General features: G+C 39.8%; 2 protein-coding genes across 8 annotated transcripts; one reads left to right on the forward strand and one right to left on the reverse strand.

The window, feature by feature from the left end:
- Nucleotides 1–1,475: 1,475 nt before the first annotated feature.
- On the forward strand, nucleotides 1,476–15,475 carry LOC126399555 (epidermal growth factor receptor kinase substrate 8-like protein 1). 5 transcript variants are annotated; one of them, XM_050059597.1, is made up of 19 exons: nucleotides 1,476–1,588; nucleotides 4,048–4,084; nucleotides 4,179–4,337; nucleotides 4,485–4,634; nucleotides 4,753–4,835; nucleotides 5,978–6,090; nucleotides 6,354–6,409; nucleotides 6,511–6,640; nucleotides 6,742–6,830; nucleotides 7,284–7,358; nucleotides 8,678–8,847; nucleotides 9,605–9,749; nucleotides 10,192–10,238; nucleotides 10,323–10,431; nucleotides 10,542–10,667; nucleotides 10,770–10,932; nucleotides 12,793–12,958; nucleotides 13,188–13,320; nucleotides 14,710–15,475. In XM_050059597.1, the coding sequence occupies exons 2-19, from the start codon at nucleotides 4,055–4,057 to the stop codon at nucleotides 14,794–14,796; spliced, it is 2,031 nt and encodes a 676-aa protein (XP_049915554.1). In that variant the 5' UTR covers nucleotides 1,476–1,588; nucleotides 4,048–4,054; the 3' UTR covers nucleotides 14,797–15,475. The 5 variants fall into 5 exon arrangements, with proteins under 5 accessions (XP_049915554.1, XP_049915555.1, XP_049915556.1 ...); XM_050059598.1 differs by having other exon boundaries at nucleotides 10,195–10,238; XM_050059599.1 differs by having other exon boundaries at nucleotides 8,678–8,826.
- Nucleotides 15,207–23,077, reverse strand: luc7l (LUC7-like (S. cerevisiae)). 3 transcript variants are annotated; one of them, XM_050059603.1, is made up of 10 exons: nucleotides 22,860–23,077; nucleotides 19,737–19,831; nucleotides 19,509–19,607; nucleotides 18,855–18,965; nucleotides 17,859–18,002; nucleotides 17,562–17,738; nucleotides 17,146–17,234; nucleotides 17,004–17,033; nucleotides 16,733–16,894; nucleotides 15,207–16,448 (listed from the first exon to the last, which is right to left on the reverse strand). In XM_050059603.1, exons 1-10 carry the CDS (start codon nucleotides 22,918–22,920, stop codon nucleotides 16,328–16,330), a joined length of 1,089 nt encoding a protein of 362 aa, XP_049915560.1. In that variant the 5' UTR covers nucleotides 22,921–23,077; the 3' UTR covers nucleotides 15,207–16,327. The 3 variants fall into 3 exon arrangements, with proteins under 3 accessions (XP_049915560.1, XP_049915561.1, XP_049915559.1); XM_050059604.1 differs by lacking the exon at nucleotides 22,860–23,077 and adding an exon at nucleotides 20,983–21,032; XM_050059602.1 differs by lacking the exon at nucleotides 22,860–23,077 and having other exon boundaries at nucleotides 19,737–20,573.
- Between the last annotated feature and the right edge of the window lie 2,929 nt (nucleotides 23,078–26,006).

Consider the following 26,006-nt stretch of genomic DNA (forward strand, 5'->3'; position numbering starts at 1 on the left):
AGTGTGTTCAAATGCAACTGACACAGGGTGATGTGAGGCGACGTAGACGACGCAACAGTTGCCTTTCGTCGCCGCTAGGTCTTTGATGCCGGCTTGGTGTGTCCGCACCTTAACATTAACATTACTGACACAGCACTATCAAAACTCTGATTAGCCTACCACATTTTAAGGACAAGCCAACAGACCTGACAACAACAGCCAGCAAAATAATAGAATACAATATAAAACACTGAATATATGCCAGAGAAACATACAGGTGTTTAGCAGACAACATTTTCCTTCATTTTGTGGCAGCATCACATCAACATCATCAGTTAGGTATAAAAATATACAGCAACAATATGTAACACAAAGCCCAAACCAAGCTGCTACAATAAACAATAAAAAGGCTAGATGAGAAAATAAAGAAGTATTCCTACATATTTGAAGTTCATTCTGCGTTTCTCTGTTCCATCAAACTCCTGCAGAATGGCTTCCGCATCAATTCCAATATCATGATGATCCCGGGGCTCATCGTTTTGCAAAGCGGGTGGAACGTGGACATGTAGCTGGCTGCTAGCCTCTGTCATAACGTTAATGCTAGCAGCAGTAACGTTAACAGACTCTGTGCTCGTACTGCAGCTCTCTGCATATTCGTCGCTGCTGAGACTTGTTTCACTTTCTTATTTCAAAAGCCTTAAAAATGCTCAGTTGTTTTCGTTTGTTTATTTCTAACTATGTTTGCTTGCTAACACACTAGATAAGTAACACAATATTACTATCATCGTCATTGAGCACCAAAATATGTTTATCATACACTGACCACTGACATCCAAATGTATTTGGGTGAGTGAGTGGACACAGGCAAAAAATACATCGCAGGCACATTCATCAGTAAAAAAGAACCCAAAGACATGATCTGCTGCTTTTGTCACAATTTTATTTTCAAGATAGGTTGATAAACACGGTGCGTACAGGATTACGACTGCTGGCGCCACTGGAACGGCCATGATGATCTATAGTATCCAAGAACGGACGAACCAAACATCGACCTTATTGAGGGCCATTCATGTTTTTGTGTCAGTCACTGTTGTTCTCTTACATGCTTGGCACATGGGAGAAGTTTCAGTTCTGCAATCTCTCCACTAGATGCCACTAAATCCCACATGCTGGACCTTTAAAGACAAATGTATAGATTTGAAGAATGTAGATGTCCATAACTGTGAACAGCTGCAATTTAAAAAGTTATCAGTCACTTGATGAAATCTACATAAAGCAACTGCTCTAGCAATATTTTCTGTAAGTTTTATTTAAGTAGTAGCTATGAGCTTGCAAAATGTTCCCAAATGCTTCCCAGTGTGAAATACGTGCACTTGATAGTATGTGGTTTTACAAGGGAGAGAATGAGTAAATATTTTTATCTCTAAGGTGAAGTAGTCGACTGGGCGGGACGTCACAAGGTGACACACCTCTGCTCTGTAAAACCTTTCAATACCAGAGAGAAGAGAGTGAGTTACACTGAGACACAGGACAGGTTTTACTGTCTCTAGAAACACACATACACAGCCGTTGACACCGGGAATTAAGTATTGGAAACCTATCAACTTTGGTAAGTTGACCAAACATTCATTTTCAATCATCAGTCTCTGTTGTAGTCTGAACTTGTAACATTAGAACAACATAATTCTTAAATTCATCTGGGCTTGTATAGCAACTATGAATCAGAGGCGACACTGAGAGACATATGGAACTTTGTTATATTTGATATTGTTTATGCAGCTTGTGCTGAATTATGGGCAGTGATTTGTCTATCTCCCTGAAAAACATGCTGCTAATTCAGTATTTTTCATCTGTTTTAATGGCTTTTCAAACTGCTAATGTGAATTCACTAAAATTAAAAACACCTTTCCACTTAACTGAGTTGTGGGTCATGTACCTGTTGCGATACATTTTTATTATTTCTGCAAAATTCTGACCCAAACATGACCCAGATTGTGTTGTAATATAGATATGACCAATTGGGTGTACATACGGTATATTATAACAATGCTCTAGATGACTGATACTGTGTAACTGGCTGATGTGTTGAGGTAGATTTCTGAGGTAGTTTGCTTTTGTACAGGGACATTGATTCTCAGTAATGCTGATAGAGGAATTCAGTCAAGATCTAAGAAAATGTATTTTAAGTTAAGAACAGTGTACACAAATTACCATGCTTATTTTGCCCAGGCTTTTATTTTGAAATACCACATCATTATAAGTGACACCAACCACTCCAGTGTGGCTCTGCCTCTTTGCACAAACAAGATGGAAACACTTTTGATGAAGTATTTTTGATGAAACCAGTCTTAAGGAAGTGTAAGTGATACTGGACGCTCACTGTCTTGATACTAGTGATTCCAGCACTAATGGCCACTGAGCTGCAGAGAGATTGAATGGTGAGATACAGTGTACTGTCGTCAGACTGGTTGGGTAGCTCACTCACATACACAATGTAATCCCACATTACTGAAGCAGAGGCAGACGTATGCTCAAACAGGGGAGGGGAAACATTGAGTGAGGGTGTTTCTTAGCAGGCACTGGTTACAATTTGTTAGTTTAGAGAAAGACTGGTTAAGATTAAATGGCTGCTCGCCTTGAAACAACATCATTAGTATCAGTCGAACTGTCTGTAAGTGGATCGAAGGTGCTTTGACGGCTCTCTCTGTGACGCCACCTGAAATGTTTTCTGGTCCCCTTCTTTCTTGATCTTATCGGAGCCCATTTCCGCCAGTGTGATAAGAATAAAAAACATCCTGTCAGTCGTTATAATGGTAAACTTTCTCGAAATAATGAGTTAGTATCGCTTTATAAGGAGAAACATTCTCAAAGTCATTTGTTAGTATCTCAACATAATGACTTACTTTTCTCAAAATGATAGTTTTACAAAATAATGACTTACTGTTTCAAAGTTTCACAAAACATTGACTTAGTATTTCAAAATAATGGCATAGATTCACTAAATAATGACAAAGTTTCTCAAAATAATGACTAGGTTTCACACAATAATGACTTAGTTTCTTAAAATAATGACTTGATATTTCAAATTATTAAGTAGTTTTACAAAATAATGACAGTATTTCCAAATTAAGAGCTAGTATTTCAAATTAATGACTTAGTTTTACAAAATAACAACATAATGTCTTGAAATAGTGACTTAGTTTCTCAAAATAATGACTTACTGTTTCAAAGTTTCACAAAACATTGACTTAGTATTTCAAAATAATGGCATAGGTTCACAAAATAATGACAGTTTCTCAAAATAATGACTTAGTATTTCAAAATAATAACTTGGTTTCACACAATAATGACTTAGTTTCTTAAAATAATGACTTAGTATTTCAAATTAATTACGTAGTTTTACAAAATAATGACAGTATTTCCAAATTAAGAGCTAGTATTTCAAATTAATAACTTAGTTTTACAAAATAACGACATAGTGTCTCGAAATAATGACTTAGTTTCTCAAAATAATGACTTAGTATTTCAAATTAATTACGTAGTTTTACAAAATAATGACTTAGTATTTCCAAATTAAGAGTTAGTATTTCAAATTAATGACTTAGTTTCTTAAAATAATGACTTAGTGTTTCAAATTATTATGTAGTTTTACAAAATAATGACAGTATTTCCAAATTAAGAGCTAGTATTTCAAATTAATTACGTAGTTTTACAAAATAATGAAATAGTAGTTCCAAATTAAGAGCTAATATTTCAAATTAATGACTTAGTTTTACAAAATAACAACATAGTTTCTCAAAATAATGACTGAGCATCTCCAAAATAATGACCTTGTTTCACAAAATTTATATTGTAGTATCTCAAAGTTTCTCAAAAATAAAGATTTAGTATCTCAAAATCTTGACGTAGTATCAGACTCATGAGTTGGTTATTGTGAGAAAGTTTCTCATAATAATGACTTACAGGATGTTTCTAGTTTTATCACACTGGTGGAAATGTTTTTTTTTATTATAACGCATGTTAATAGAAAGCTGCTCTCACTTAAACCTCTTCTTTTTCTCTCACCAGACAAAAGATGACAAACATCAAACGACACCTTGTTAATGTAAGTCTCATCACTACATTTTGCCTCTGAGCAATATTTTTAAGATGCCTTTTCCTTCACGTCCTCATCCTTCTCTCTCTCTCTCTGCTTGCAGCACCTGCTGACGTTCTCCCTCCAGGATGGAGATGTGCAGAATGTTGAGGAAGCCCAGTCACGTCTCTCCTTCCTGGCTCAGAACAAAAAGCTGTGGAGTCAGCAGATGTTTCTGGATGTGGGAGCGGATGCCATCCATCTCCGAGACATACAGAGCCAGGTGAGAACAGATGCATGATGGTCCACAAATAGACCTGTGAATTGTGAATGATTAAAATGGATGTAGATGAGATTTCTAAGTGCTTAACTTAGAGATGCCACTCATATTTTCATGCATGATGACCTTCAAATTCATTTGCTTGTGCAGGATGAACTGGAGAAGTATTCTTTCAAGTCCATCTACCGCTGCGACGCCATTAACACAGAAAAACACTTCCCATCCCTCCTCCTGTTGGTCTGCCAAAGTGCGGACCAGAAGAAGCCGGACATTCACTTCTTCAACTGTGAGACTGTGAAGGTGAGTAACAACCAGCTCCTGAGCAGCTTTTCCAGTCTGACTCAGTGAGGCAGTATGAATCGTCAGCCCTGGTTCAAGTTTTACAAGTGATGCCACTTCCTGATTCTCATTCTCACAGGCAGAGCAAATCTGTGATGACATCGCGAGAGCGGTTTCAGGTTCCTCCTCCAGCAGGAGTCAAAATCTCCCTGCTGCCCTCAGGTACAGTAAATGTCATGGTCACAAGACATCAAAACGGCTCTCAGGAAGATTTTAAAACTGGAAACCGTTCAGCTGATGTCAGTTCTTTGTGGAAACTGAAGCTTTTAAGTGATAACTTTCAATGTTTTATCGTGGTTTTAATGGAAGAAAGCATGTCTCTGTCTCTGTGTGTGTATGTTTGCCTTCACATTGTATGGCAGGAGGTTCATGGGAAGCCAAACAAAAGATAGACACAGATAAAACTTCATCATTCAGACCGACCTCCCATTAAACTGTTTGCATTTCTCCTCTTTTTACTGCCATTATGTCATATTTTCCACTGAATCAAAGCAGGCTGGTGTCACCATCCACCTGCCTGAGAGGGAGAGAGAGAGAGAGAAAGGGCAGAGTAAACAGCTGAGAGAGAAAGAGACCCGTTTTACCGGTTTGCACATAACTTAGGAAGGTGTGACAGAGATAACAAGTCCATTGTGACACAAAGCAAAGAGAGAGAGCAGAGGAGGGATGACGGCCGTGAGGTGCATGCTCGGGGCCTGAACGGATTACCTGCTTTGATAAATTTCTCTTTAAAGGACGTGTGAAGGACAGACATGTGGTAAGACAGACAGATGGCTTGGTTTATGTGTTTCGATTTTGATTCAATAAAGCGACTGTAAAGTTTTAGTCAGCGCTCTGAGGTGTGTTTTACAAGAGCAGGCAAACATACAAGTTTAGTCTTTTCCCTTTAGAACTGGCTCGTCGCTGGCTGATTTGATTAAGAGCAAAACTGAGACTGGAGCAAAGTGTTGTGTGCAATGAAGGCTACAAGCCATGAGAAAGCACAGTCAGACTGTTTACTGTACTTTCAGGACGGAATAAGGGCTGAGGGATTGAATTTCAGCGGCATCACGTTATGTCTATTGATGGAGGACCGCGTTGTCTGGCTGGATTCACTGATCAAAGATGTCCTCCTGTTGGAGCTTGTCTCCGAGGCTGCATCCATTTGAGGCTCTCAGAATGAAGATGAGCCTGTTTGCCATCCAAATGTGTGTTTGACTTGTTTAAGGGTGTTTCCTGTGATTGTGCTGAGTGAATGTCAAAGCAACCTGTGTAACTTCACCTGTAGTTTGTGTGTGAGTTGAAATTCTCCTCTCATTCCCCAGGCTTCCTCAGAGTGGGGGAGAGGTCATCGACCCCTATGAAATCCCAAGCCCCCCTCTCCCGCATGCTCCAAATCCACCACCATCCAACCCTCCACCTTACCCTGGACTCAGAGGTAAGACAACAAGACTATTTTTCCCATGATTGCTTGTGTAGGACTGAAAAGCAAAAGCATTTTGGAGGGATTTGTAATGATGAGAAGGTAAGAAGAAGGAAAAGAGAGAAGTGAGAGGTATGTAGGAGCACAGTGATTGCTTTGTGTGTTTGTGTGTTTAAAGAGGGGGTGGGTTTCAAGGGTAAAGGGGGCAGGGATTCCAAATGCAGCAGGGCCATGAATGAAAATGGATGAACCGAATCCTCTCCTCTCTTCCGCAACAGCGAACGGCGTGAACGGCGGGCTCGATATCTCCTTCCTGCGAGCAGAGAGAGAAGTGGTACGCCTCCTCCATCCACCATCCACCTTTGTGTCTTTGCAGTCACCTGTGGCCTTAATTCATATCTGCACAGAGTAACAATCTGACTCTCCATTCCTCAGGGGATCCTCAATCACTGTTTCGATGACATCGAGAGCTTCATGGGAAAGCTGCAGCAGACCGCAGAGGCTGCGACGGTGCTGAACCAGAGGAAGAAGAAGAAGAAGAAAAGTAAAAAGCAAAGTGCTGAAGGTAAAAAAAGATGAATGGATGTTTTTTTTGCAGATGACACTCACTAGAAAGTTGAACTAACACAGCTATGGCTCTGTTTTCTTGTGCTTTCTGAACAACAGAAGATTTACTCACTGCAAAGGCCCGTCCTCCACCAGAAGAGGAGTTCATCGATATCTTCCAGAAATTCAAATATTGCTTCAGCCTGCTGGTGTGTATTCAGTCTAGTTATTATAGTTTTGTCATTTTCATCAGTTATTATTTTGGTTTTCAGTTCACTTCACTTTCCAGAGTTGGTTTGCTCTTTTCAGCGCAGGTCTTAGTGTTTAAATCTTTTTGTTTTACTTACATCTTTATTAGTTTTAGTTTATATATATATATATATATATATATTATGGGAGGCAATTTTTCAGGGGCAAGATTCCAGAGTCCAAAATAGATATTACAATAGGCAAGGCAGATGACTCACAGTCATGTAGTCATCCCAGTCTCAATAAACTTACATACCAATGCGTCCTCATGCTTGTTGTGTTGACTAATTTGACCTAATTGACAAAGACTAAAACTGAAGACATGTCATGTATATTGTCATGTGTATTTTATTTTTGTTATCTTGCTACATACTGTACATACATACTAAATTCCTCAATGTATTTCTTTACAGGCTCGTCTAAAGTCGGCCATCTCCAATCCTTCGTCAGAGGAGCTTGTTCATCATGTATTCAAACCTTTGGATATAGTGAGTGTTTTAACCTCTACGTCTCCACCAGTCAGGCGAGCAAGGGCAACACCTGTTGTTGCTATTGCTGTAAACACGAGGCCTCGTCTTTTATAGCAGCACGGGGAAAAAAAAAAAAAAAGACTGAGTGGGACATGACGAATATCCTAAAATAAATCTAATGATGTCACATTGTTTACTAAATGGGAGCAGGTGACCACAGGACAAAGATGGAGATCTGTAGACATGAAGTTATATAATGATGTTATTTTGATTATTTACCTGAAAGTGATGGGTGTGTGTTTGTCCCGGAGCTGGTATTGAACACAAATATAAAACGTGTCATGTCGTAATAATTGAAAGTTGGCAGTGTAGTAAAGTACAGAAACTACAAGTTCCACTCAGTATTGACACAGGGCAGCTCCCCGCGTGATAGCCTAATTGAAACTCCAAACCCTGGATAAATGCAGCATTTGTAAGGTCCGGTTTACGTGGCAGTATTTGTATGCAGGTATGTGTTCTTGGTACACACTCTGTGCGGCATTTGTTTTAGATTTGAGCTGGACTCTCTTATTGCTTGAAAGGTCACATTGCTGTCCCCTGACTGCTGCTTTGAATTACAGCGCGGGTGTATTTCAGCTGTCAAAAGTAGGTCAAATATGGCTTTCTGTAAAAGCCAAAAATGTTATGAGAAAATATCAGATCTGATAAAATTTTCATACTTTATTTTAGGGCTCAAGGAACTTCAAAATCTAATGATGTAGCCTTACTCTTGACGTTGCATTCAGAAGTATATCACGAATCAGCAGAAACAGAAAGATATCAAATATATAAAAATATATCAAGTATGAGTAGTTGGCATAGTTTGGGGAATATATCCAGACATATGTTTACGTGCAGATTTGCACATCAGAGAGCACCCTGGCAGTTGATGTGAAGCATCGCACATGGAATTTCAGGTGTGTCCCGGTGGATGTTTGATATGACATTAAGGTAATGAGTAATGAATCAGGCCTCACTGAGAGAATCAAAGGGTGAAATGGGTGTGTTTGATTTGTGTATACTGGCACACCTGAATAGAAACAGCCTCATATTTCTGAGCCTGTGTATGTCACTATGTGTTGTTTGGGTGTGTGGATGCATCCATTAGGCTTTTATGAGTGTCTTTGCCCGCACAGAAGAAAAAAAGTATCAGCCATCTGCAAATGATCAAATTATATGAGACGTGTACAAACTTGCAATCAGCAGAAATAGTTAGCAATTTTTTACACTGTCATTATCAGATGTTTTTGCAGACCGGGGGCATGAACACTGGTTTTGTTATGTCTGTGTGTGTGTAGATGGTGAGAACAACAGGGGGACCAGCTCTCGGAGCCTCAGTGTCCAGCCCCGCTATGACCAGCTCTGCTGTCTCCCTCCTACAAGACAACCTGAGCGAGGAGGAGAGGCAGCTGTGGACGTCTCTGGGTCCCAACTGGACGACGCCACGGTCGGTACCAACAATATCTAGGTGTGCCAGTTTAACAGTGGTAACATGACATATATTTAGTCATATTTTGCCTGACTTCTCCTGAGCTAATTCATTATACTACACCCATGTCATACATATCAAATACTGGCTGCTCATTCACCTCTTGTAACATAAAAAGCTTCATTTCATGTATTATTTTTAAAGTTTCAATGTGGAATTTAAGGGTAATAAATATTTGCCTCCAGCCAACAGGGCATGAAATGGTCCAGTGTGAAGACATTTATTATTAGCACAAATAGTGGCTGCTGGTAGCCAGAGCTGGCCCCACCCATTAGGCAATATATACAGCTGTTTCAGCCCCATGGTCTAGGAAAGGTTTTTTTATGAACAAGAGACAGTAACTAAATAAAATTTGAACTCCCTAAACAAACATTTTGTGTCATGTTTCACAACAAATACTGAAAAACATAAGCTCAGACAGAGACAGACAAAAAGGAACAACAGGCCTCACTTTACTTGTTACGTGCTTATTGGTACATCGTGTGCTTTAACTAATATTTACAATACACAAGTTGGTTCATTGCCATGTGAACATGTAACAATAATGGCAGGCCCTCAAACCAAATCCTTCTCAGAGCCCCCAAAAGTCTAGGGCCACCCCTGTTGGCTGCCTTAAAACCTAAAAGTAAGCACTGTATTAACTTACAGAAACTGGATGGAACTTTGTTAAATGTTAATCATAGTAAAAACCCAAGTGCACCAAGGACTAATGCAGTGACTCTGTGTTCTCTCTCAGCTCTCAGCTCAGAGGGCCCGTAGCACCCTACACACCTGTGTTCTTGGATGGTTGGAAGCCAGAAGCCTTGAGGGCAGACGGGCAGGTTTGGGAGGATCCGGTCGAGTCACAGCACAAACATGAGGCCCTCCAAGTTAAGCAAGAGGTATGGAATACCTGCGCGTGGTATGGGTTAGACGCTCGCCTCCATTGTGTGTCAGAGGAGAGGAGCGCTCAAAATATGTGTGTAAAGGCACAACACAGGGGTTGAACATAATAACAGACACACAACAACACGTAAATATCAAGATACCCTGTAGGGCTGTCAGTTCACCTCAGTTCTGTCACACAGAAGATACAAGCTGTATTCAGTGTGCTTGCACTAATATGGCCTTGTATTTCTGTGCTGTCAACAATTTCTGGAATAGTTTTGATTATTAAAGGGACAGCTCACCCCCAACTTAAAAATACAGCTCTTACTGCACAAGCTGTGTGTATGAGTCTTGTATTTTTTCAATCACCCCTGACCCATCCCTCTGTATGATGACACTTTACCTGTCTGTGTGCCTGCTGTGTACTCACGAGTGTCCATCTGGTTTCACCCACAGCAGCAACAGCCAGCTGGTCCTCAAGACATCCATGTCAGTGATGAAACGTAGGTCATCTTTAAGAAATCAATCAATCAGCTCTGACACTTTCCCCCCTGACCATATGCTAACAGTGTCTGCTTCCCTCTCAGAGACGGCAGCACACCCCCACCACAGTCTGAGAGACTCTACAGCTGCACTTATGACTTCATAGCCAGGAACAGCAGTGAGCTGTCAGTGCAGCAGGGGGAGACACTAGAGGTAATGAAGTGTGGCATAATAAGACATGTTCATGATGCGTTCAGGGACCCATCATGAAGCTTGATACACCCAACAGTACTCTGACTGACAGCAACTCCTCCATCTGACAGGTGATTGAGTCGTCCAAGCGCTGGTGGAAGTGTCGCAACCGCTACAACCAGATTGGCTTTGTTCCCTTCAATATCCTGGACCCCATGGCTCACATAGACAGCCCCGTCACAAGTCCATCTCCTCGTGTAAGACACAAACACATATCACACACAGAGGTATGCTCTCACCTGTACACACCTGAGTGAATTCCACTTTAATTTTTCTCCCTCCGCCTCTCATCCCTGCAGGCTCCAGTTCCTCCTCCCCTCCACTCCTCTCAGCGCCCTTTCTCTGCAGTCGCACCCACTCCTCCTACTCCACCTCAGGCCACAACTCACTCCCCTCAGCGCCCACGCAGCTTACCGCCATACAGCCAACATGTACCTTCTGCAGAGGACCCAGATACTAAAGGTACGATGCTGTATGTGCTCGTGTAGGAGGTGTGAGTGTGTCACAAAAATGTTGTGATAAGGTGGTTTGAACATAGGGTGCCATAATGTCCCGGGCTGTCTCTGACACAGATACTGTGAGTGTGTGTGCGTGAGTCAGAGATTAAAGGGCAACTACACCCTTTTTCAAAATTCATACATGTCATTTCTATGATGTAAGACAGTCCAAAAATAGAAGTAAACATGAACACATGAGTCTCAAAACCCAAATTATGATGTGATAGGGTATCAAATCTGGAGCTGTTCCACAGACAGTGAATTGGGAGAGATGTTCTAGAGGACACAGAGAGCACCCAGGGGAATGCTATATGGGTACATTTTCTGTTTCAGAGTTGAGAACACTACAACAGGATGAAACTCATTTGGGTATAAAAAGACAACAAACATTATGTGTTCCCCCCAAATCAGGCTCCCATTCATTGTCGATGGAGCAGCTTTAAACTTAATTCCCTATGACATCACAAGTTTCACATTTCACACCAAGTACAGAGTTTCGTATCAAAAAATTTGCATGAAAATGTATTTTTAAAGAAAATGATTCTGTGGGTTCTTATGAGTGCTTGCACACCTCTGCGGCCCTTGATTTCAGTGGATGTCCGCCATAGATGTATAAAGAGAACTGGATACACTGCTGAAGGCGGGGCCCTGTTCATTTCTATGAAAGTTGCTCAGTGGTGCATGAGGCAAAAAAGCTAGATTTCCCTTGTGGGAAATTACCCAGATCTTCCGCACCATGGGGCCCATAGAGGATGTGCACTGGTGCGGCAAACCTCCTCCGGCTGAGCGGCTAACTTCCGGTTTTGTGCTCCACTATCTTGAATGGGAATAAAATGATAGAACTGTGCAGCTCTTCTAGACTTTCTAAATGTTATTAGACATTTCACAGAGGTTGTGACACTCCAAAAAATGTATCCACTGATTTACAGAATGAAAGTCAATGGGAAAAAGTCTTTTTGGCCCCAGTAGCATCACGTGACGGACCCAGATGTTGTAATCCTACATTTTGTGGCTATGTAAAATTGGCTTTGCTGTTCCTGGCTGCTTGATTTCCACCTGCGGAAACTAAATCCTTTGTTCCAAATGATGCCATACCTCCAGGTCATATCTAGTTAGCTGCCAAAGTGGAGAACATTCTTATCAATTTGGTTTCTGCTTCAGCTGATACAATGAAGATACCAATCCAGCTGATATGCACTTACTTACTGTTACATGTTAGGCATGGATTACAATCCTCTAATAAGAGCATGCTTGTCGTGTTTGTCATGGGTGGGGGGTGATTGTTTGTTAGATGGTAGGTCCGATGTTTGGAACAGTGATGCCATAGTGATAAGTTACCGAACATCAGTCATTTATAATATAATAAAATATAGATGCTCCCAGTCAAGTGTGGGAAGAGGGTGTGAAACATGAGGAAGCAGGGTCGACTGATTACAGGCCGTGAATCTTTGAAACAGCAGGGAGAGTGTATGTTTTTGTAGAAACAGGACCTCGGAGCAATGGCTGCTTGTTTTCAGGATAACGCTCTCTGTTGAGGTAGGTTGTTGTTGCTGTGTGGAGTGGACACTGGCACTGTTTAGGAGGAAACTTTTTTTGACGAAAATGGGACTCGGCAAAGTGGAAAAGTCACAATGGACCTGGTGTGTGTAGTTGTCATACTGAAAAATTGCATGCAGATTAGATCATGGAAATAATGTATTGGAAATCTTAATTAAGGTGGTGTTCCACTTTGAGAGCACAAAGACATATTAATAAACAAATGCCAAGTACACCAAAAAGCTACAAAACATTATGTACTCAATGATGTCACTTTTTATCTTCTCAGTCATGCTGATAAATGACGAGCTGCTCCAGAGGCTGACCAATGGAAAGGCCAACCTGAACAAACCTCTGGTCATCCCTCGCTCCTCAGAGACCTCTGTGCCTCTGAACTACCACTCTCCTCCAGACGAGGTGGCCAACTGGCTCAGAGGGAAAGGCTTCAGTGAGCCGTGAGTGACGTCTCAACTACTGAACACAGACTAGCTCACCTCGTTCTTAAAACAGTGAAAAACAGCTTAAAGATAAGAGTAATTAACTACACTGTACAGATGATTTCCTGTATCAATTTAGATTTATAAGCTTAAGCCTGGATATATATCTTTATAATGCAAAGTTTGACAAGAGTTTGAATCATTTAGATAATGACTGTGGAGTCATTTGTATTTTTCTGTCCCGCAGAACGGTGTCATGTCTGGGAGTGCTGACAGGCGCCCAGCTCTTCTCCCTCACCAAGGACGAGCTACTAGCTGTGATTCCAGACGAGGGCGCCAGAGTGTACAGCCAGCTCACTGTGCAGAAATCACTGCTGGAGGTAAATACAGTACAATACGGCTGCTTTAAAGTAGGACCTTATTTCCCTGTTTTAATCAATAACAAAATTATTGAGTGAGCACAAAACTCATTTGAACTTTTGAAAGCAAATGATATTTTCAGGTTGCAAAATTGATGCTTAATTTTTTGCATAAATTGCCACAGCAAGTTAGGCACATCATTTGAAGATGGTAACACTCACAGTCAAATATATCCAGTCTTGTTGGCAGAAAAATGCAGTAATTATAGTTTTTAGATATGTCAACCAGAATCAGGTGGTTGGAAAATGAACTGTGTGAAAACTGACTACGTTCATGTTAAATTTTTCTGTAAATGCAGCCTGGAGCCTGGGGAAACAAACCGCAGCATCATTTACTGGTTACCAAAGATGTAATTTACCTACAGTCACTAACATGGAATGATTATACAGTATTATTCTGTGAGCATGAAAATGCTACTGTGAGTCTGTTTATTCTGTCATGCAGTGTTGGAGGAAGTACTCAGATCTTTAACTTGTGTAAAAGTAGCAATACAACACTGTAGAAATACTCTGTTACAAGTATTGAAAATGTTACATAAGCAAAAGAACAAAAGTTTTAGCATCAAAATTTATTTTGAGGACCAAAAGTAAAAAACTCATTATGCAGTATGGCCCATTTCAGAATAAAATATAATATTAGGCCATAATTATAGATGCATTGATGCCTTAATCACTGTAATGTTGCAGCTAGTACACGTGGAGATCATTTTAATTTATTTAAATACACTTCATATTTTCTCCTGGGAACCAATAAAGCCTAAATGATATACCATCATTTATTACTATTATTTTTTGTATTGTTAAATTAAGTACGAAAAGTAACTTGTTACTGACGCTGTCAAGTAGATGTAAGAGTATAAAGTTCAAGAAAATAGAAATACTCAAGTACAAGTACCTCAGTGTTTTTAAGCACAGTACTCGAATGAATTTCTTTAAAACCTGCATATGTTAAATTATGTATCTGCTCTCTAGCTGTGTTATTAATAGAAGTGTTCACTGAGGTCTGTGTTCAGCCTTGAAGGCCACACGTACAAATATCACATGCTGAAATATACAGACTGCTTCATTACTACTCTGTTGCTAAGGCAACAGGTTTGGTCCCTGTTTACTTCCTGTCAGCTATCAAGGAAACTATTAATAGTCTACTTGGTTAGCTGCCACATTAACAAACAATCCAACAGTGAATACACTTGGACCCATTTAAAATCTTAATGTTAAGGTTGGAAGAGTCTATACTTTTACCACCACTTAAATTAAATGATATTTAATTTCTCTGATTACCTCACAGCGTTTGTTTAAAAAAAAAAAAGACCCTTTATTTTCATCTGCCCTTATTTTTTGCTTCTGCAGGATACCAGACGGGCCACGGAGTTGGAGGCTGTCATGGAGAAACAGAAACAGAAGGTGGATCTGAAACTGGAGAGCAGCACGTTGTGAGCAGCAGCAGCGGGCGTCGCCATCATGAAAGAGGTTCAGATGAAGGATTGTGTTATCTGGTCGTGTTGTCACATGAGAGTGAACTGCTCAATTATTAATTCTGTTCACCAGTAAACAAACATGCAACAGCGGCTTGACCATCTAACATTGTCTGTGAGGACTATTGTGCTATAATGACCTTGTCTTAAAACCAAAGCGAACCAGATATTTAAAGCAGCCGCTGTGCTGATGAAATATTTTAAAGTGTATGTTGTTGATTTTAATGTGAATAGTTTTCTGGTCTCATCTCTACTTAGTAGCTAATGACTAACTTAAAATGTATTTATCTTTGTTTGTAGAACACTTGTCGAATAATTATTAACATGCCTTGACAATGACAAGACCTTGGCAGACAATAAAAATTAAAATGCTGGGATGTTGTTTTTTTTAATCGAGACGTGAAAGAAAGATTTCCAGCAGAACATAAACAGATGACTTCACACATTAGGTAAAGCAATGCATCCATTAAAATCTGTTTGCAATTATAAATCTATTCAGGAGGAATTTGTCCAAAATGGGCCAAAATAAAGTTAATATACAGTCATAGCTTTAAATTTCCAATGTATCATTTATGAACCTGGTGCTTCATATGCCGACACAAACTTTGAAGTTACCATTTATTTTAAATAAAAGAAATCAAGGTGGAAACAAATTAAAAAAAAACAAAGATTTGCCACCAATACAACTCAAAACAAGCATAAACTCACACGGGCCAAACTCTCAAACGGATTCCCTTCACTTCCGGCAGCAGAAAATAAAACTTGATTATCTAAAATAAAAAAGTGGACGATGGTCGATTCTTATACTCGCAACTTTAAAACCTCTTGGTTTTGAATTGGGTTCCTAAAACTTTACCTGGGCTTTAGCAAACTGAGTACTGGACAAAATAAGAACATGGACAGACATTCATGAACTGCACTCGAACTGGAGCGTCGACGACTCCTGCAGTTTACCAGGAGCTGGTGAAATTTGACGGAAAAGAAAACTTGTTGATGGGACAAGGTTTTTCAGACCACAACAATCAGTAGGCCAGAAACATACTCAGATATATAAGATATTCAGACAGATTCTGTATCAAAAGACCATCAGTTAATAATAAAAGAATAATGGATCAGTTATGCTTCAGTCCAGCAGACCGTCCGTCTGTTTGCTCGTAGGGTAACAAGACGTTAGATGTGTTGGATACAGACAGCCACCAAATCACAGATGTGGGTATTACAACACACTCCACTACTGATCAATAACTAATCCCCCCATCCAAATGCAATCTTCGATATATATCTGGATGCTAGAATATTTTACCCATACAATATTTCAGGTATGTGTACACTCTGGGTCGGCTGCAGTAACTGTCAAAGCAAAGAAAGGAGGCAGGCGGGAGAACGAAGGGGTCAAGGCGAGGGCTGTGTGTGACGTTACGGTTATTATAAATGGACAGACGGGTGAGAGAGACAGGAGGAGGTCGTGTGTCGTGATGGATGGAGTTTGGTCTTCAGAGGTCCCCCATGTCCCTGTCGTCTGCCCGGCGGGAGTCGGACCTGCCGTTGACGCCGTCCCTCCTGTCTCGCTCTCGTGACCTGTCTCTGGATGAGCGCTCTCGGTCCCTGGACGACCTGGGGGACGAGACAGTGCGAGATAATCAGTGAAGTACGAGAGTGTACAAAGTGACACGTTTATTCAACAGTTATGACCACATAAGAGCAACACCCTACTTATTTATCTGCTGAAAACATTAAAACACTCAAATGTGAAACATCAGTTTGTTAGCTGAGGCAACACCGTGTCTCTTTAAAAACAACAGAGGAGCATCTTGTGACAAACGTGTTGGAGCCGTTTCTTGGAAGTCACACTCTGCGGGGGCTTGGTGTGAACTGTGTTCACTTCGCTGTGTACTTACTTGTGTCTGGAGCTCTGCTCGTGGCTGTGACGGTGTCCTCGGCTGCGAGAGCGGGATCGGCTGCGATGCCTCCTCCTCCTCTCCCTGGAGCGCGAGCGCGTGCGGCGCCTGTCTCGAGATGTGGAGCGCGAGCGCCTCCTTCTGCGGTCACGAGAACGGGATCTAATAAGAAATGACACACAACACTTCAGTTATAATTTACCTGAGGCAGTGTCTTTAATCAGAACAACTGACTGACTCCAAATGAGGACAGACGGACCAACTTTCTTACCTTCTATGCTCTCTGCTCCGTGATCTGGTCCTGTGGAATAAGCAGATACAAAACAATTTGAAGTTTGAACGGTTGCACAAACACTTCATCCAAAATATGAGCTTCCATGTGTGTCAGGAGGATTTTAAATGTCTGCGCTCACCTCTTCTTCATCCTTTCCTCTTTCTCCCTCTCTTCTCGTCTCTTCAAGCGCTCCTGGTTTCTTTTCTCCTGCTTGTCGACCACAGTTTTCTGATCAAAATAAAAACGAAGTAGCAGTTAGAGGTGGAAACCATTATAAATGAAGCACTGTGATATTATAGAGATGTCTGGGTTTACAAATCATATTCCAGATGGAAGGGAACATCAACAATGAAATGCAAATAAAAAACATTTTCACTAAAATCATGACTCATATCCTAATGTCTGTTAAAAACAATGGCAATATGATTTTTTTTTTTTTTGTTGCATTTTGTCTGGACCTAAGTCCGCCCCAAGTAACTCATCATTAGAAATACTTGTAATTCATTTAGGGATTTTTGTAGCAATGGGTTTATGGTGGGACAGTCTGGCACAAACCTTTAGTTGGTCCAGTTTCTCTCTGATCTGGATGAAGCCCAGGTGAAGCTTCCCACCAAAATGGTCTGCCAAACGACGGTCATTGTCATGGAGACCCAGGTAAGCGGAGCAAACCTCGCATACCCGAAGCTTCTGCTGCTGGAAGCTGGAGGCTGGCATGGAGTTTCTGTACTCTTCCTGAGAAAAGATTAAAAAGTAAAATAAGGATGCATTTAAGGATGAAATGGACTTATAAATATAAGGAAGAGCTCCACATCATCCCGAGCTGAAAGCACCTCCCAATTACTCCTTCCTCACCTCTGCATCCTTCTTCCTAGTGCGGACCTTCTCCACTTCCTGCAGAACCTTCTGGGCCTCATCGACATTGCCCTCTGCTCCAAGCTGCTCAGCCTTGGCCAGGAGCTTTCCTATTTCCTCATTCAGCTCATGAACCTTCTCCGCCTGCAGCACAGCACAAACAAGACTATTTATAACGGATGTGTCTATCCCAAAAACACACCGTTATAGCAGACAACACACACAAGAGAGTGAAAGACTCAGTTCCTGTGCGTCACAAGTGTGAATGTCATACATTGGTATCACAATGACTACGTTTACATGCACAAAATAATCTGTGTTTTGCATTATTCTAAATGAGACAACATTCCTAATAAGCTGTAGCTAAAAGCATATTCCACTAATATTCCCATTTACATACAGCCATCCTAACATTGCTGTTTTTGTCACATCAAAATTTGGTTGAGGGGAAGGGCTGGAGCCGCTTGTACCATTTTACTTCTTTGCGTCAAAGTAGGATTTTTTCAACGTTTTCCAACGCTGGCAGACCTGTTCAACTGCATGAACAAAGCCTCCATCTTTAATTCTTTCAACCACCTTCTTAAGAGGTCAGTGTTGCAATATTTGCACAGATCCGAAAATGTACTGATATCCATGTTTTTCATAATATTTAGAGGTCTCTTTCCGACCAGAAATGTGGGCATTTCTTTTGGGCCAGCATCTTTACTCCAGCCTTGCAAACTGTTGGTTTGTGTACAACATTTAGAGTTGACCAGAAACAGGCAAGAGGATGAGTGTCGCACACTGCAGTAACAACCCCAACTGAGATGTATGTTCCAAATGTGTTGTATACATGCCCAGAAAATGACCGTAAAGCCCGAATAATACCATCACATCCCGCGTCTTAATCGTTAAAACTGAATATGGTGTTTACATGACCCACAAAAAAAATCTTATGTGGAGTATTAGTGTGCATGTAAACGCAGACAATGTCCGGGTTAACAAATATTTTGTCACCTTTGCTGCCACTTCAGCACTGATCTCCTCTTGGGTCTCAGCCAGACGCTTCTTGGCCAGTTCTGTCCTCCGGTCACAGTCAGCAATAAATGTCTCCAGGTGATCCACAGCCTTTTGGAGTGAGAAAATGTGTTTATAGAAAAACAGACTAATATATGTAACTTGATAGCTTTGTATACAAAGGCACACAGGTAACCTTCAGTAGGGCTGTGCTGATTGTCAATAATCCCTTCAGTCAGAGTGACATCAACTGGTTCCAAAAATGGCGTACTTGAGTCGCTGTACTTTACAGTCAACTCTGCATTTACATTGTTTACATCTGCTGCTCCAAATCATATCAACCAAATACCGTTTTTACAGTGCACGTCAAAAACAAGGGAGGGTTTTAAAAATAGCCAAATTAGCTAATATAACCATTTGAATTGGATTTAAAAACAGTGCAGTTATTGTGGTCGTGCTACATGATGTGAGCTCAAACTGCAGTCACTGGCTGTTTATTCCTCGACTGTAATACTAAAAGCAACAGCAAGTACAGTAAATAACAGCGTCTTCAAAGCCAGCCGCCCACTCACCCCACAGCAACAGTTAATCTGTGTTTTACTACACAATTCTATGATTGCATTACTGTATTATTTATAGCAGGACATCACTTACGTCAAGCTCGAAGAACAGATCTCTCTCCTTGGAAGCAATTTCATAATCTGCCCGAAGTGCCAGGTCATGGATCTTCGTGCACTCTCCCAGGTCCATACGCTGTCACCAAAACATAAGCAGACATGACTCAAACTACACAAACCTTCTTTCTTTCATTTTACTGATATCTTGTGAAATAGACACTGGAAAAATGTTGTGTAGTCAGACCTAAATTTTTAGGCCACTTACAGTTCCAGACAGGATGTCATGTGGACAGCAGTTTAGAAGATGACTTTTGCAGACTCGATCATCAGTGAACTTGACCCTCTGTCGCGTCTCATCCCCTGAAACAGTCCAAAAAGCAACCAGTGAGAAAGACCTCACATATTTGTTATTTGGGGCGAAGTATCCAGTGCTTAAATATACATTACTGTAACTGTACAACATTAAATGGGCAGATATGTGTCACTACAGCTGCATTCAAGCATTTTGTGCCCAAATAAATGAGTGAAAACCAATTGTTTTATTTCTGATTGACAAAGTTTTAGACATACTTCATCGGTATATCAATATATATTTACCAGTAATAAATTCTGTGCCTCTGCTGGATTACGTCTATTATCCATTTATGTGTCAAGATTGAAGAAGTTACATGTGGCTCTGCGTGTATATGGTCCTTCCTGTTATTCTTGGTGCTTACCTTACCCAAGACCTCTATAAAAAATATGGTGATGTTAGAGCCTCAACTCAGTTTAACTTGTGATAAGGCTCAATGTCCACTCTGTTAATGTGGAGCATTATAAGATTAAGCTAATGGGGCACAATACAGGTAAATAACTAAAAATAATTTTTGTCTTGATTAACAAGTTTGCACAGAGCTATCTTGAGTTTTCATTATGTCTCAATGCATATGACTATGCAGGAAAGACTGCTATCAAGACTGTGATAAGAACTGTAAACATTTCAGACAAATGTTCCAGCCAAGCCTTTTACAAATATGAAACATTGAAAACAATGCAGAACAAAAATACAACAGAAATCCAAGGAAAAAAATTAGTTTATACACACTGCGATCTGCACCACATACTGTACCCTTCTGCATCTTCAAGACCTCAGCTGCAGAATTTTAAACCCGCTGTAGAAAAGTATAAATGGGAACAGTTTTCTTGCCCATACCTGTAGTAAGAAGTTGGGAGTCATACACAAGTCAGATTGTAAATGAGGTGTGCAAAGGCTGTTTTTTTTTCTTTTCTCGATGATTGTTAAAATTGCCTTCTGTAAAACAGACGTCTCACTGAAAACTGCTCGTTTGGATTCTGCGCGACCAGACGTCTTAGCTCAAGCTGCATAACACTACTCCAAATTGTAATTCTAGTGCCACTGAAGATATACCCATTTGTGTGATTTAAAAAAAAAAGGCTACAATAGCTTCCGGAAGGCAAACAAATGGTTTGGATATTCATCATAACAGCTTTAAAAATTATGTGTGACTCACGGCTCGATGAACATGAGGCTTTTCTGCAACTCCTTTGCAGATTGTTGTAGGCTGGCAAAGATACACTGAACCTTAATGAATAAAATAAAGGGGCCACAATTGTTCAGTTTGTATGCAACAAATGTATGGGAAGAATTTGATATCAATCTCATCACACATACACCCACACACTCACAACACATGTTCACTCTACTACTCAGATCGAATCATCAACTTGTTAAAAGATAAGCTGTAGCTCCATTCAATCAACTGTCAGAGTGAACCTCTGATTTATAAAATGACAGGGGGTAATAAGCTGTCATTTCTGCCCATGAAACTCAGACTTGACAGCTGAGCTACCTTTTAATGTTTGTATCCAAATGGCTGGAAGCAGCTACTAAAATTGTATTTCAGCACGTCAAAGTGTCCATAAAGACAGCAGTAGTAGTAACTAATAGTTACATTAGCAGGATAATATATCTTTTTAAGCAGATTTGTGTTTATCAAATGTACTTAACATGCTATGTCACATACGCATCACTTAAAATTAATTATTAATTTAAATACCAAGCAGTAGTACATGTACACAGCTTGTTCTTGTTAATGCAGACTGTGAAGCAGCCAAATAAGACCAAATTATGATCTTTATTTAAATACAATGGCTTAGTAAAATCAAATACAAACTTGAAATTCCTTTCACCTCATTTGAATGTTTCCAGTTTATGCAACTTTGAAATTCTACTGAATTTAAGAGGCAAGCTTACTTTCATTAAAATGGTTTCAAGTTCTGATCATAATAAAGCATTTGTTCACCCAAAGAAAACCTTCTGTTTTCATTCCTTTAAGGGTCATTGTAACTGCTTATAATAGTAATAACACCATACACCATGATACTGTAAAACTGCAATGTTTTTTGACAAGGTTGTTACACCTTGAAAATCTCATACCATTGCAACCTTACTCTCTACATTTATCTGACAGCTACACTTATTTAGTTTATTAAGATCTAAGATTAAGACAAAACAATATGATCAACTTAAAATGGAGGATGTGACACACATTTCTGAAATAAACTACCCAACAGTATATATAGTAGTTAAAATGAATCCCTCCTTACACCAGTTACATTAAAATACTGCTCACTCATTGATGCACTGATAATAATAAGTAACATTACAAAAAAATGTAAAACAACACTGACAGGGGCCATTGTACTGCATAATTAAGTGTTTTTTAATTTCTGAAACTCAAAACACATTGTCCTAATAATACTTAAATTAAGTAAGATTACAAACATAGGACCTTTACTACTACTTAAGTACTTTTAGTGCTTCTTTAAACACTAGTGGCGTTGAACTATTGAGGTTTTAATGCATATACAGCAGGCACTTCTCACATCCTGACGTTAGCAACACGGTTAACTCAGCAACAGCTGGTAGGCCTAATGTGCCCCACGCCCTTAAAATTTATCAACTATAACTATTACCATAGAAGCACAATGGCGTTAACGTTATCCACTGACAGCTTAGCGTTAGCACTGGATTAATGCCAGGAGTTTATATACTGTAACGTTAGTATGTCGTTTAATGCTAGGTAGCATGCTAGCGTTAGCTAAGTTAGCCACCAGCTAGGAATTTAGTAAACGCTAAAAGTGGCAAAGGCGAAACTAGAAACGTTACAATTTAAATTACATTTAACCAAAATGGATACAAACATTAAATCCTAACGTTAATCCGTAAAGTCTACTTGAATGTAACGTTACTGTATTTTACACAGCCCTCTGCAGTAATACATCCATTCATGCAGGTCTGTCCATCACACACCAACACAAGCCAGCCGCAGCAGTGGCTCCATCTTGGCTAGCTAGCTAGCTCAGCTAGCATGCTACGGCAACTCACCATCCCTCGCTGTTCCCATTAGCTGGTCGAGCAAAGCTCTCATTTGAGCTTGGGCAGACATTGTTGCGGGTCTTCCGTCGACAGCGCTATATAAAAGTACGCAACTGAAAGCAGCTCCTTAGTGTTTCTGTTAAGTTATTTGATTATTTATTCGTCCAAGCATCACCTCTCGCCGCTTTTCTCTATTTCGTGTAACGTTACTCGCCAGTTTCCGTTTTATATTTAGGAAGTGACGACAGGCCTTATTTGAAACTTCCGTTTAGCTAACGTTTTTTTTCTCCCTTTTATTTATTTTATTTTATTTTATTTTATTTTATTTTCAAATTGTACAAAACAAGCATGGCAAGAATCACATTCATTAAGTACAGGAAAGTACAAAGAAACTGCCAAAGCGAACAACAGTAAAGTACACAAATGTACGCATCTCACAGTACAGGAAGGAACTGCTTTTAACGTAAGATTTGAATGGGAATTGTGTATAAAACAGAAGAGGGAAAAGTAATAAAATACAATAAAATAACTTCTATGCTCCTATTCCTTTCACTTTCACCCAGTTTTAAGGATTTTATGTAAAGTTACACTGTATTTAAGAAAAAAAAAGTTGTGGGAGGTTCCCACATGTGTTCTAATGTATGACATATAATTACATCAGTTTGCATTTTGTTCTTCAAGATCATACCAAATGTAATAATGTCTCTAGCGACAGAAGCAAGAAATAATGAGATATTTTGTTTTATCTATTTTTCAGTGCCGAGCCAAAATGTATGTATTGCACTACATGGGAAAAATATATGGGCTGTGGTTTCAATATCATTTACACAAAATGAGCCCATATGATCAATATTAAAACTTAGCCTTGGTAATTCTTTAGAAGGATAAATGTCATTTATAATTTTGAAATGTGTTTAATCAACCTCAAAATAATTTTTCAGATTGTCAGTTTTTATATTAAGCAATTATTACATTTCATGTTCAGCATAGGAATCCCTTGGATTTTAGTGGGCTGTACAGGTTGGTGAGCCATTATATCTCATGTTTGCGATGACAATGTGAGACCAGCTGCTTCTGGAGAAAGTTTGCCACAGTGATCTCTGTTTCCTCTTTGCAAGATTAAAAATGGCTACACCTTCAGTGGAAAGTATCTCTCAATCATCAAAATATCCAAAGACAAAAGGACCCATCTTGCCAAAATTTTGGAAGTGGGTTTATAAACGTCTGCAGATCATTTAGTTTAGGCTTACTGCCCTCCGGTCTGTTCTGGGCCAGCATCTTTACGGAACCCCAGGTTCCCCAGGACCTTCAGCTCTTCTTCCTTGGATATGGTTTGGGGCCAGAATATTCTCAGTATCTTCCGTATGCTTTTGGTGTGAAAGGTTGACAGTTTGTGGAGATCATTTTCTGTCGTTCTCCAACATTCTGAGCCGTATAGCAGGGTGGACAGGGTACCAGAGTATAGCAGCTCTGGTACAGTCTTAGCTTGGTGTTGGTGCTGTACTGGGCCGACTTCCAGATGTTGTTAAGTCTCTGTAAGGTGTTCCTGGCCTTGCTGAGTCGACTAGATCATTTACCAGTCCCAGTATATTTTGCTTGAGGGTGCAACATATAAAGCAAGGGCATAGGTTTTAGGTGTCAAACACTTTATTTCCCGCATTCTGGTGATTTTTAAAATACCAGTTTATGGTGTAATTGATGTAAAGGAAAACACAAAATTCAGGCAGTAGGTGACAATTCAAAATTTAAAAATAAAATGGAATGTTATTGTTGCTGAGTCAGCACACATGTAGGCGTGATTTACTCCTCAGTCCCTTTTTGTGTCTGTACGTTATTCACATGAATGATAAATTCATTCGAATTTATCAATAAACCCCAGTATTTTATTGGTTAATACTGTATGTGTTTAAGCAACATTTCTGCTCATGTTCAAAACTTTGTGTACCTTCAACGCATATCCCACATATCTGTGTTCTCTGTGAAGCTAATAAAGCAACTGCAGTCAAAACTTTTTCCAATTACAAAAAAATATCGGATACAGTAGCCTATGGACTTTAAAGAATCTATTCTATTGTGACTTTAGTCTTGTAATATTATGACTTAAATTCCAAAATCTAAGTCTATTATTTTCAAACATAGGCATGAGAAGTTAAATAAGAACAAGACCAGGTCATTGTTCCTGGACTTATATTAATTCCTTGTATACACTAAACAGTCAAAAAAATGAAGAAGGTTGTAGTTAATCTCCAACTTTTATTTGAACAATACAGTCAGAGTTATTTCGTTAACAGCACAACAATTACTCACTTCAATTCAATTCAATTCAATTCAATTCAATTCAATTTTATTTGTATAGCTCAATATCACAAATTACATTTTGCCTCAAGGGGCTTTACAGCATTCGACATACTTAGACCCTCACAGCGGTTAAAACTCCCCCCAAAAAAACCTTTGACGGTAAAAAAAATTGGTAGAAACCTCAGGAAGAGAAACTGAGGAGGGATCCCTCTTCCAGGAAGGACAGACGTGCAATAGATGTCGTACAGAACAGATCAACATAATACACTTGCAGAAATCCATATGAGAAAAGGAAACATAAAGAGAGACAGAGAGAAATTGAGACAGACAGAGACAGAAAAACATCAAGAAGCAGGGACAGAAAACTGCAAAGTGTCAGTTGATGGTAGTTTACCGTGGTCCGCCGTTGATGGTAGTTTACCGTGGTCCGCCTCGAACGGGTATGGCTGCAGACTGGAGGCTCTCGTCTCATGACCTCTTGTGTCATGACCTCTCGTGTCATGACCTCTTGTGTCATGACCTCTCGTGTCATGACCTCTCGTGTCATGACTTGGGCGTGTACAACAGCAAGTCTATAGGGTTAAAATGCAAATTCGCGATTTCTTGCCACTCTTGCCACCAATAAATCAAACCGAGAGGAGAAGAAGAAGAAGAAGAAGAAGAAGATGGCAGCGGCGTTACAGGTAAATTCCCAAAGAGACCAGTTTTTTTACTATCCATTTGAAAAAATAAAACGGTTAAACTCTTAACTTTACAATTTTAACCATCCGGATAGTTTGTAACGTTGCATTTTAAACGTAAGATGATACTACGTGTCCCTTGGGTTAACACATACATCTTTATTTGAAGAAACGTTAG

The sequence above is a fragment of the Epinephelus moara genome, chromosome 13 (genome assembly GCF_006386435.1).
Source record: "Epinephelus moara isolate mb chromosome 13, YSFRI_EMoa_1.0, whole genome shotgun sequence".
NCBI classification, from domain to species: Eukaryota; Metazoa; Chordata; class Actinopteri; order Perciformes; family Serranidae; genus Epinephelus; species Epinephelus moara.

What these genes read in the sequence shown, in the direction of transcription:
- luc7l (XM_050059602.1), bottom strand. Translation starts at nt 19,934, where the DNA reads ATGTTGTACAGTTACAGTAATGTATATTTAAGCACTGGATACTTCGCC. An exon ending in ATCTGTTCTTCGAGCTTGAC is followed by an intron (nt 18,966 to 19,508) that starts GTAAGTGATGTC and finishes TCACTCCAAAAG; the next exon opens with GCTGTGGATCACCTGGAGAC. An exon ending in CTAGGAAGAAGGATGCAGAG is followed by an intron (nt 17,739 to 17,858) that starts GTGAGGAAGGAG and finishes ATCTTTTCTCAG; the next exon opens with GAAGAGTACAGAAACTCCAT.
- LOC126399555 (XM_050059597.1), top strand. Translation starts at nt 4,055, where the DNA reads ATGACAAACATCAAACGACACCTTGTTAAT. An exon ending in TAAAAAGCAAAGTGCTGAAG is followed by an intron (nt 6,641 to 6,741) that starts GTAAAAAAAGAT and finishes TCTGAACAACAG; the next exon opens with AAGATTTACTCACTGCAAAG. An exon ending in CCCTCCAAGTTAAGCAAGAG is followed by an intron (nt 9,750 to 10,191) that starts GTATGGAATACC and finishes TTTCACCCACAG; the next exon opens with CAGCAACAGCCAGCTGGTCC.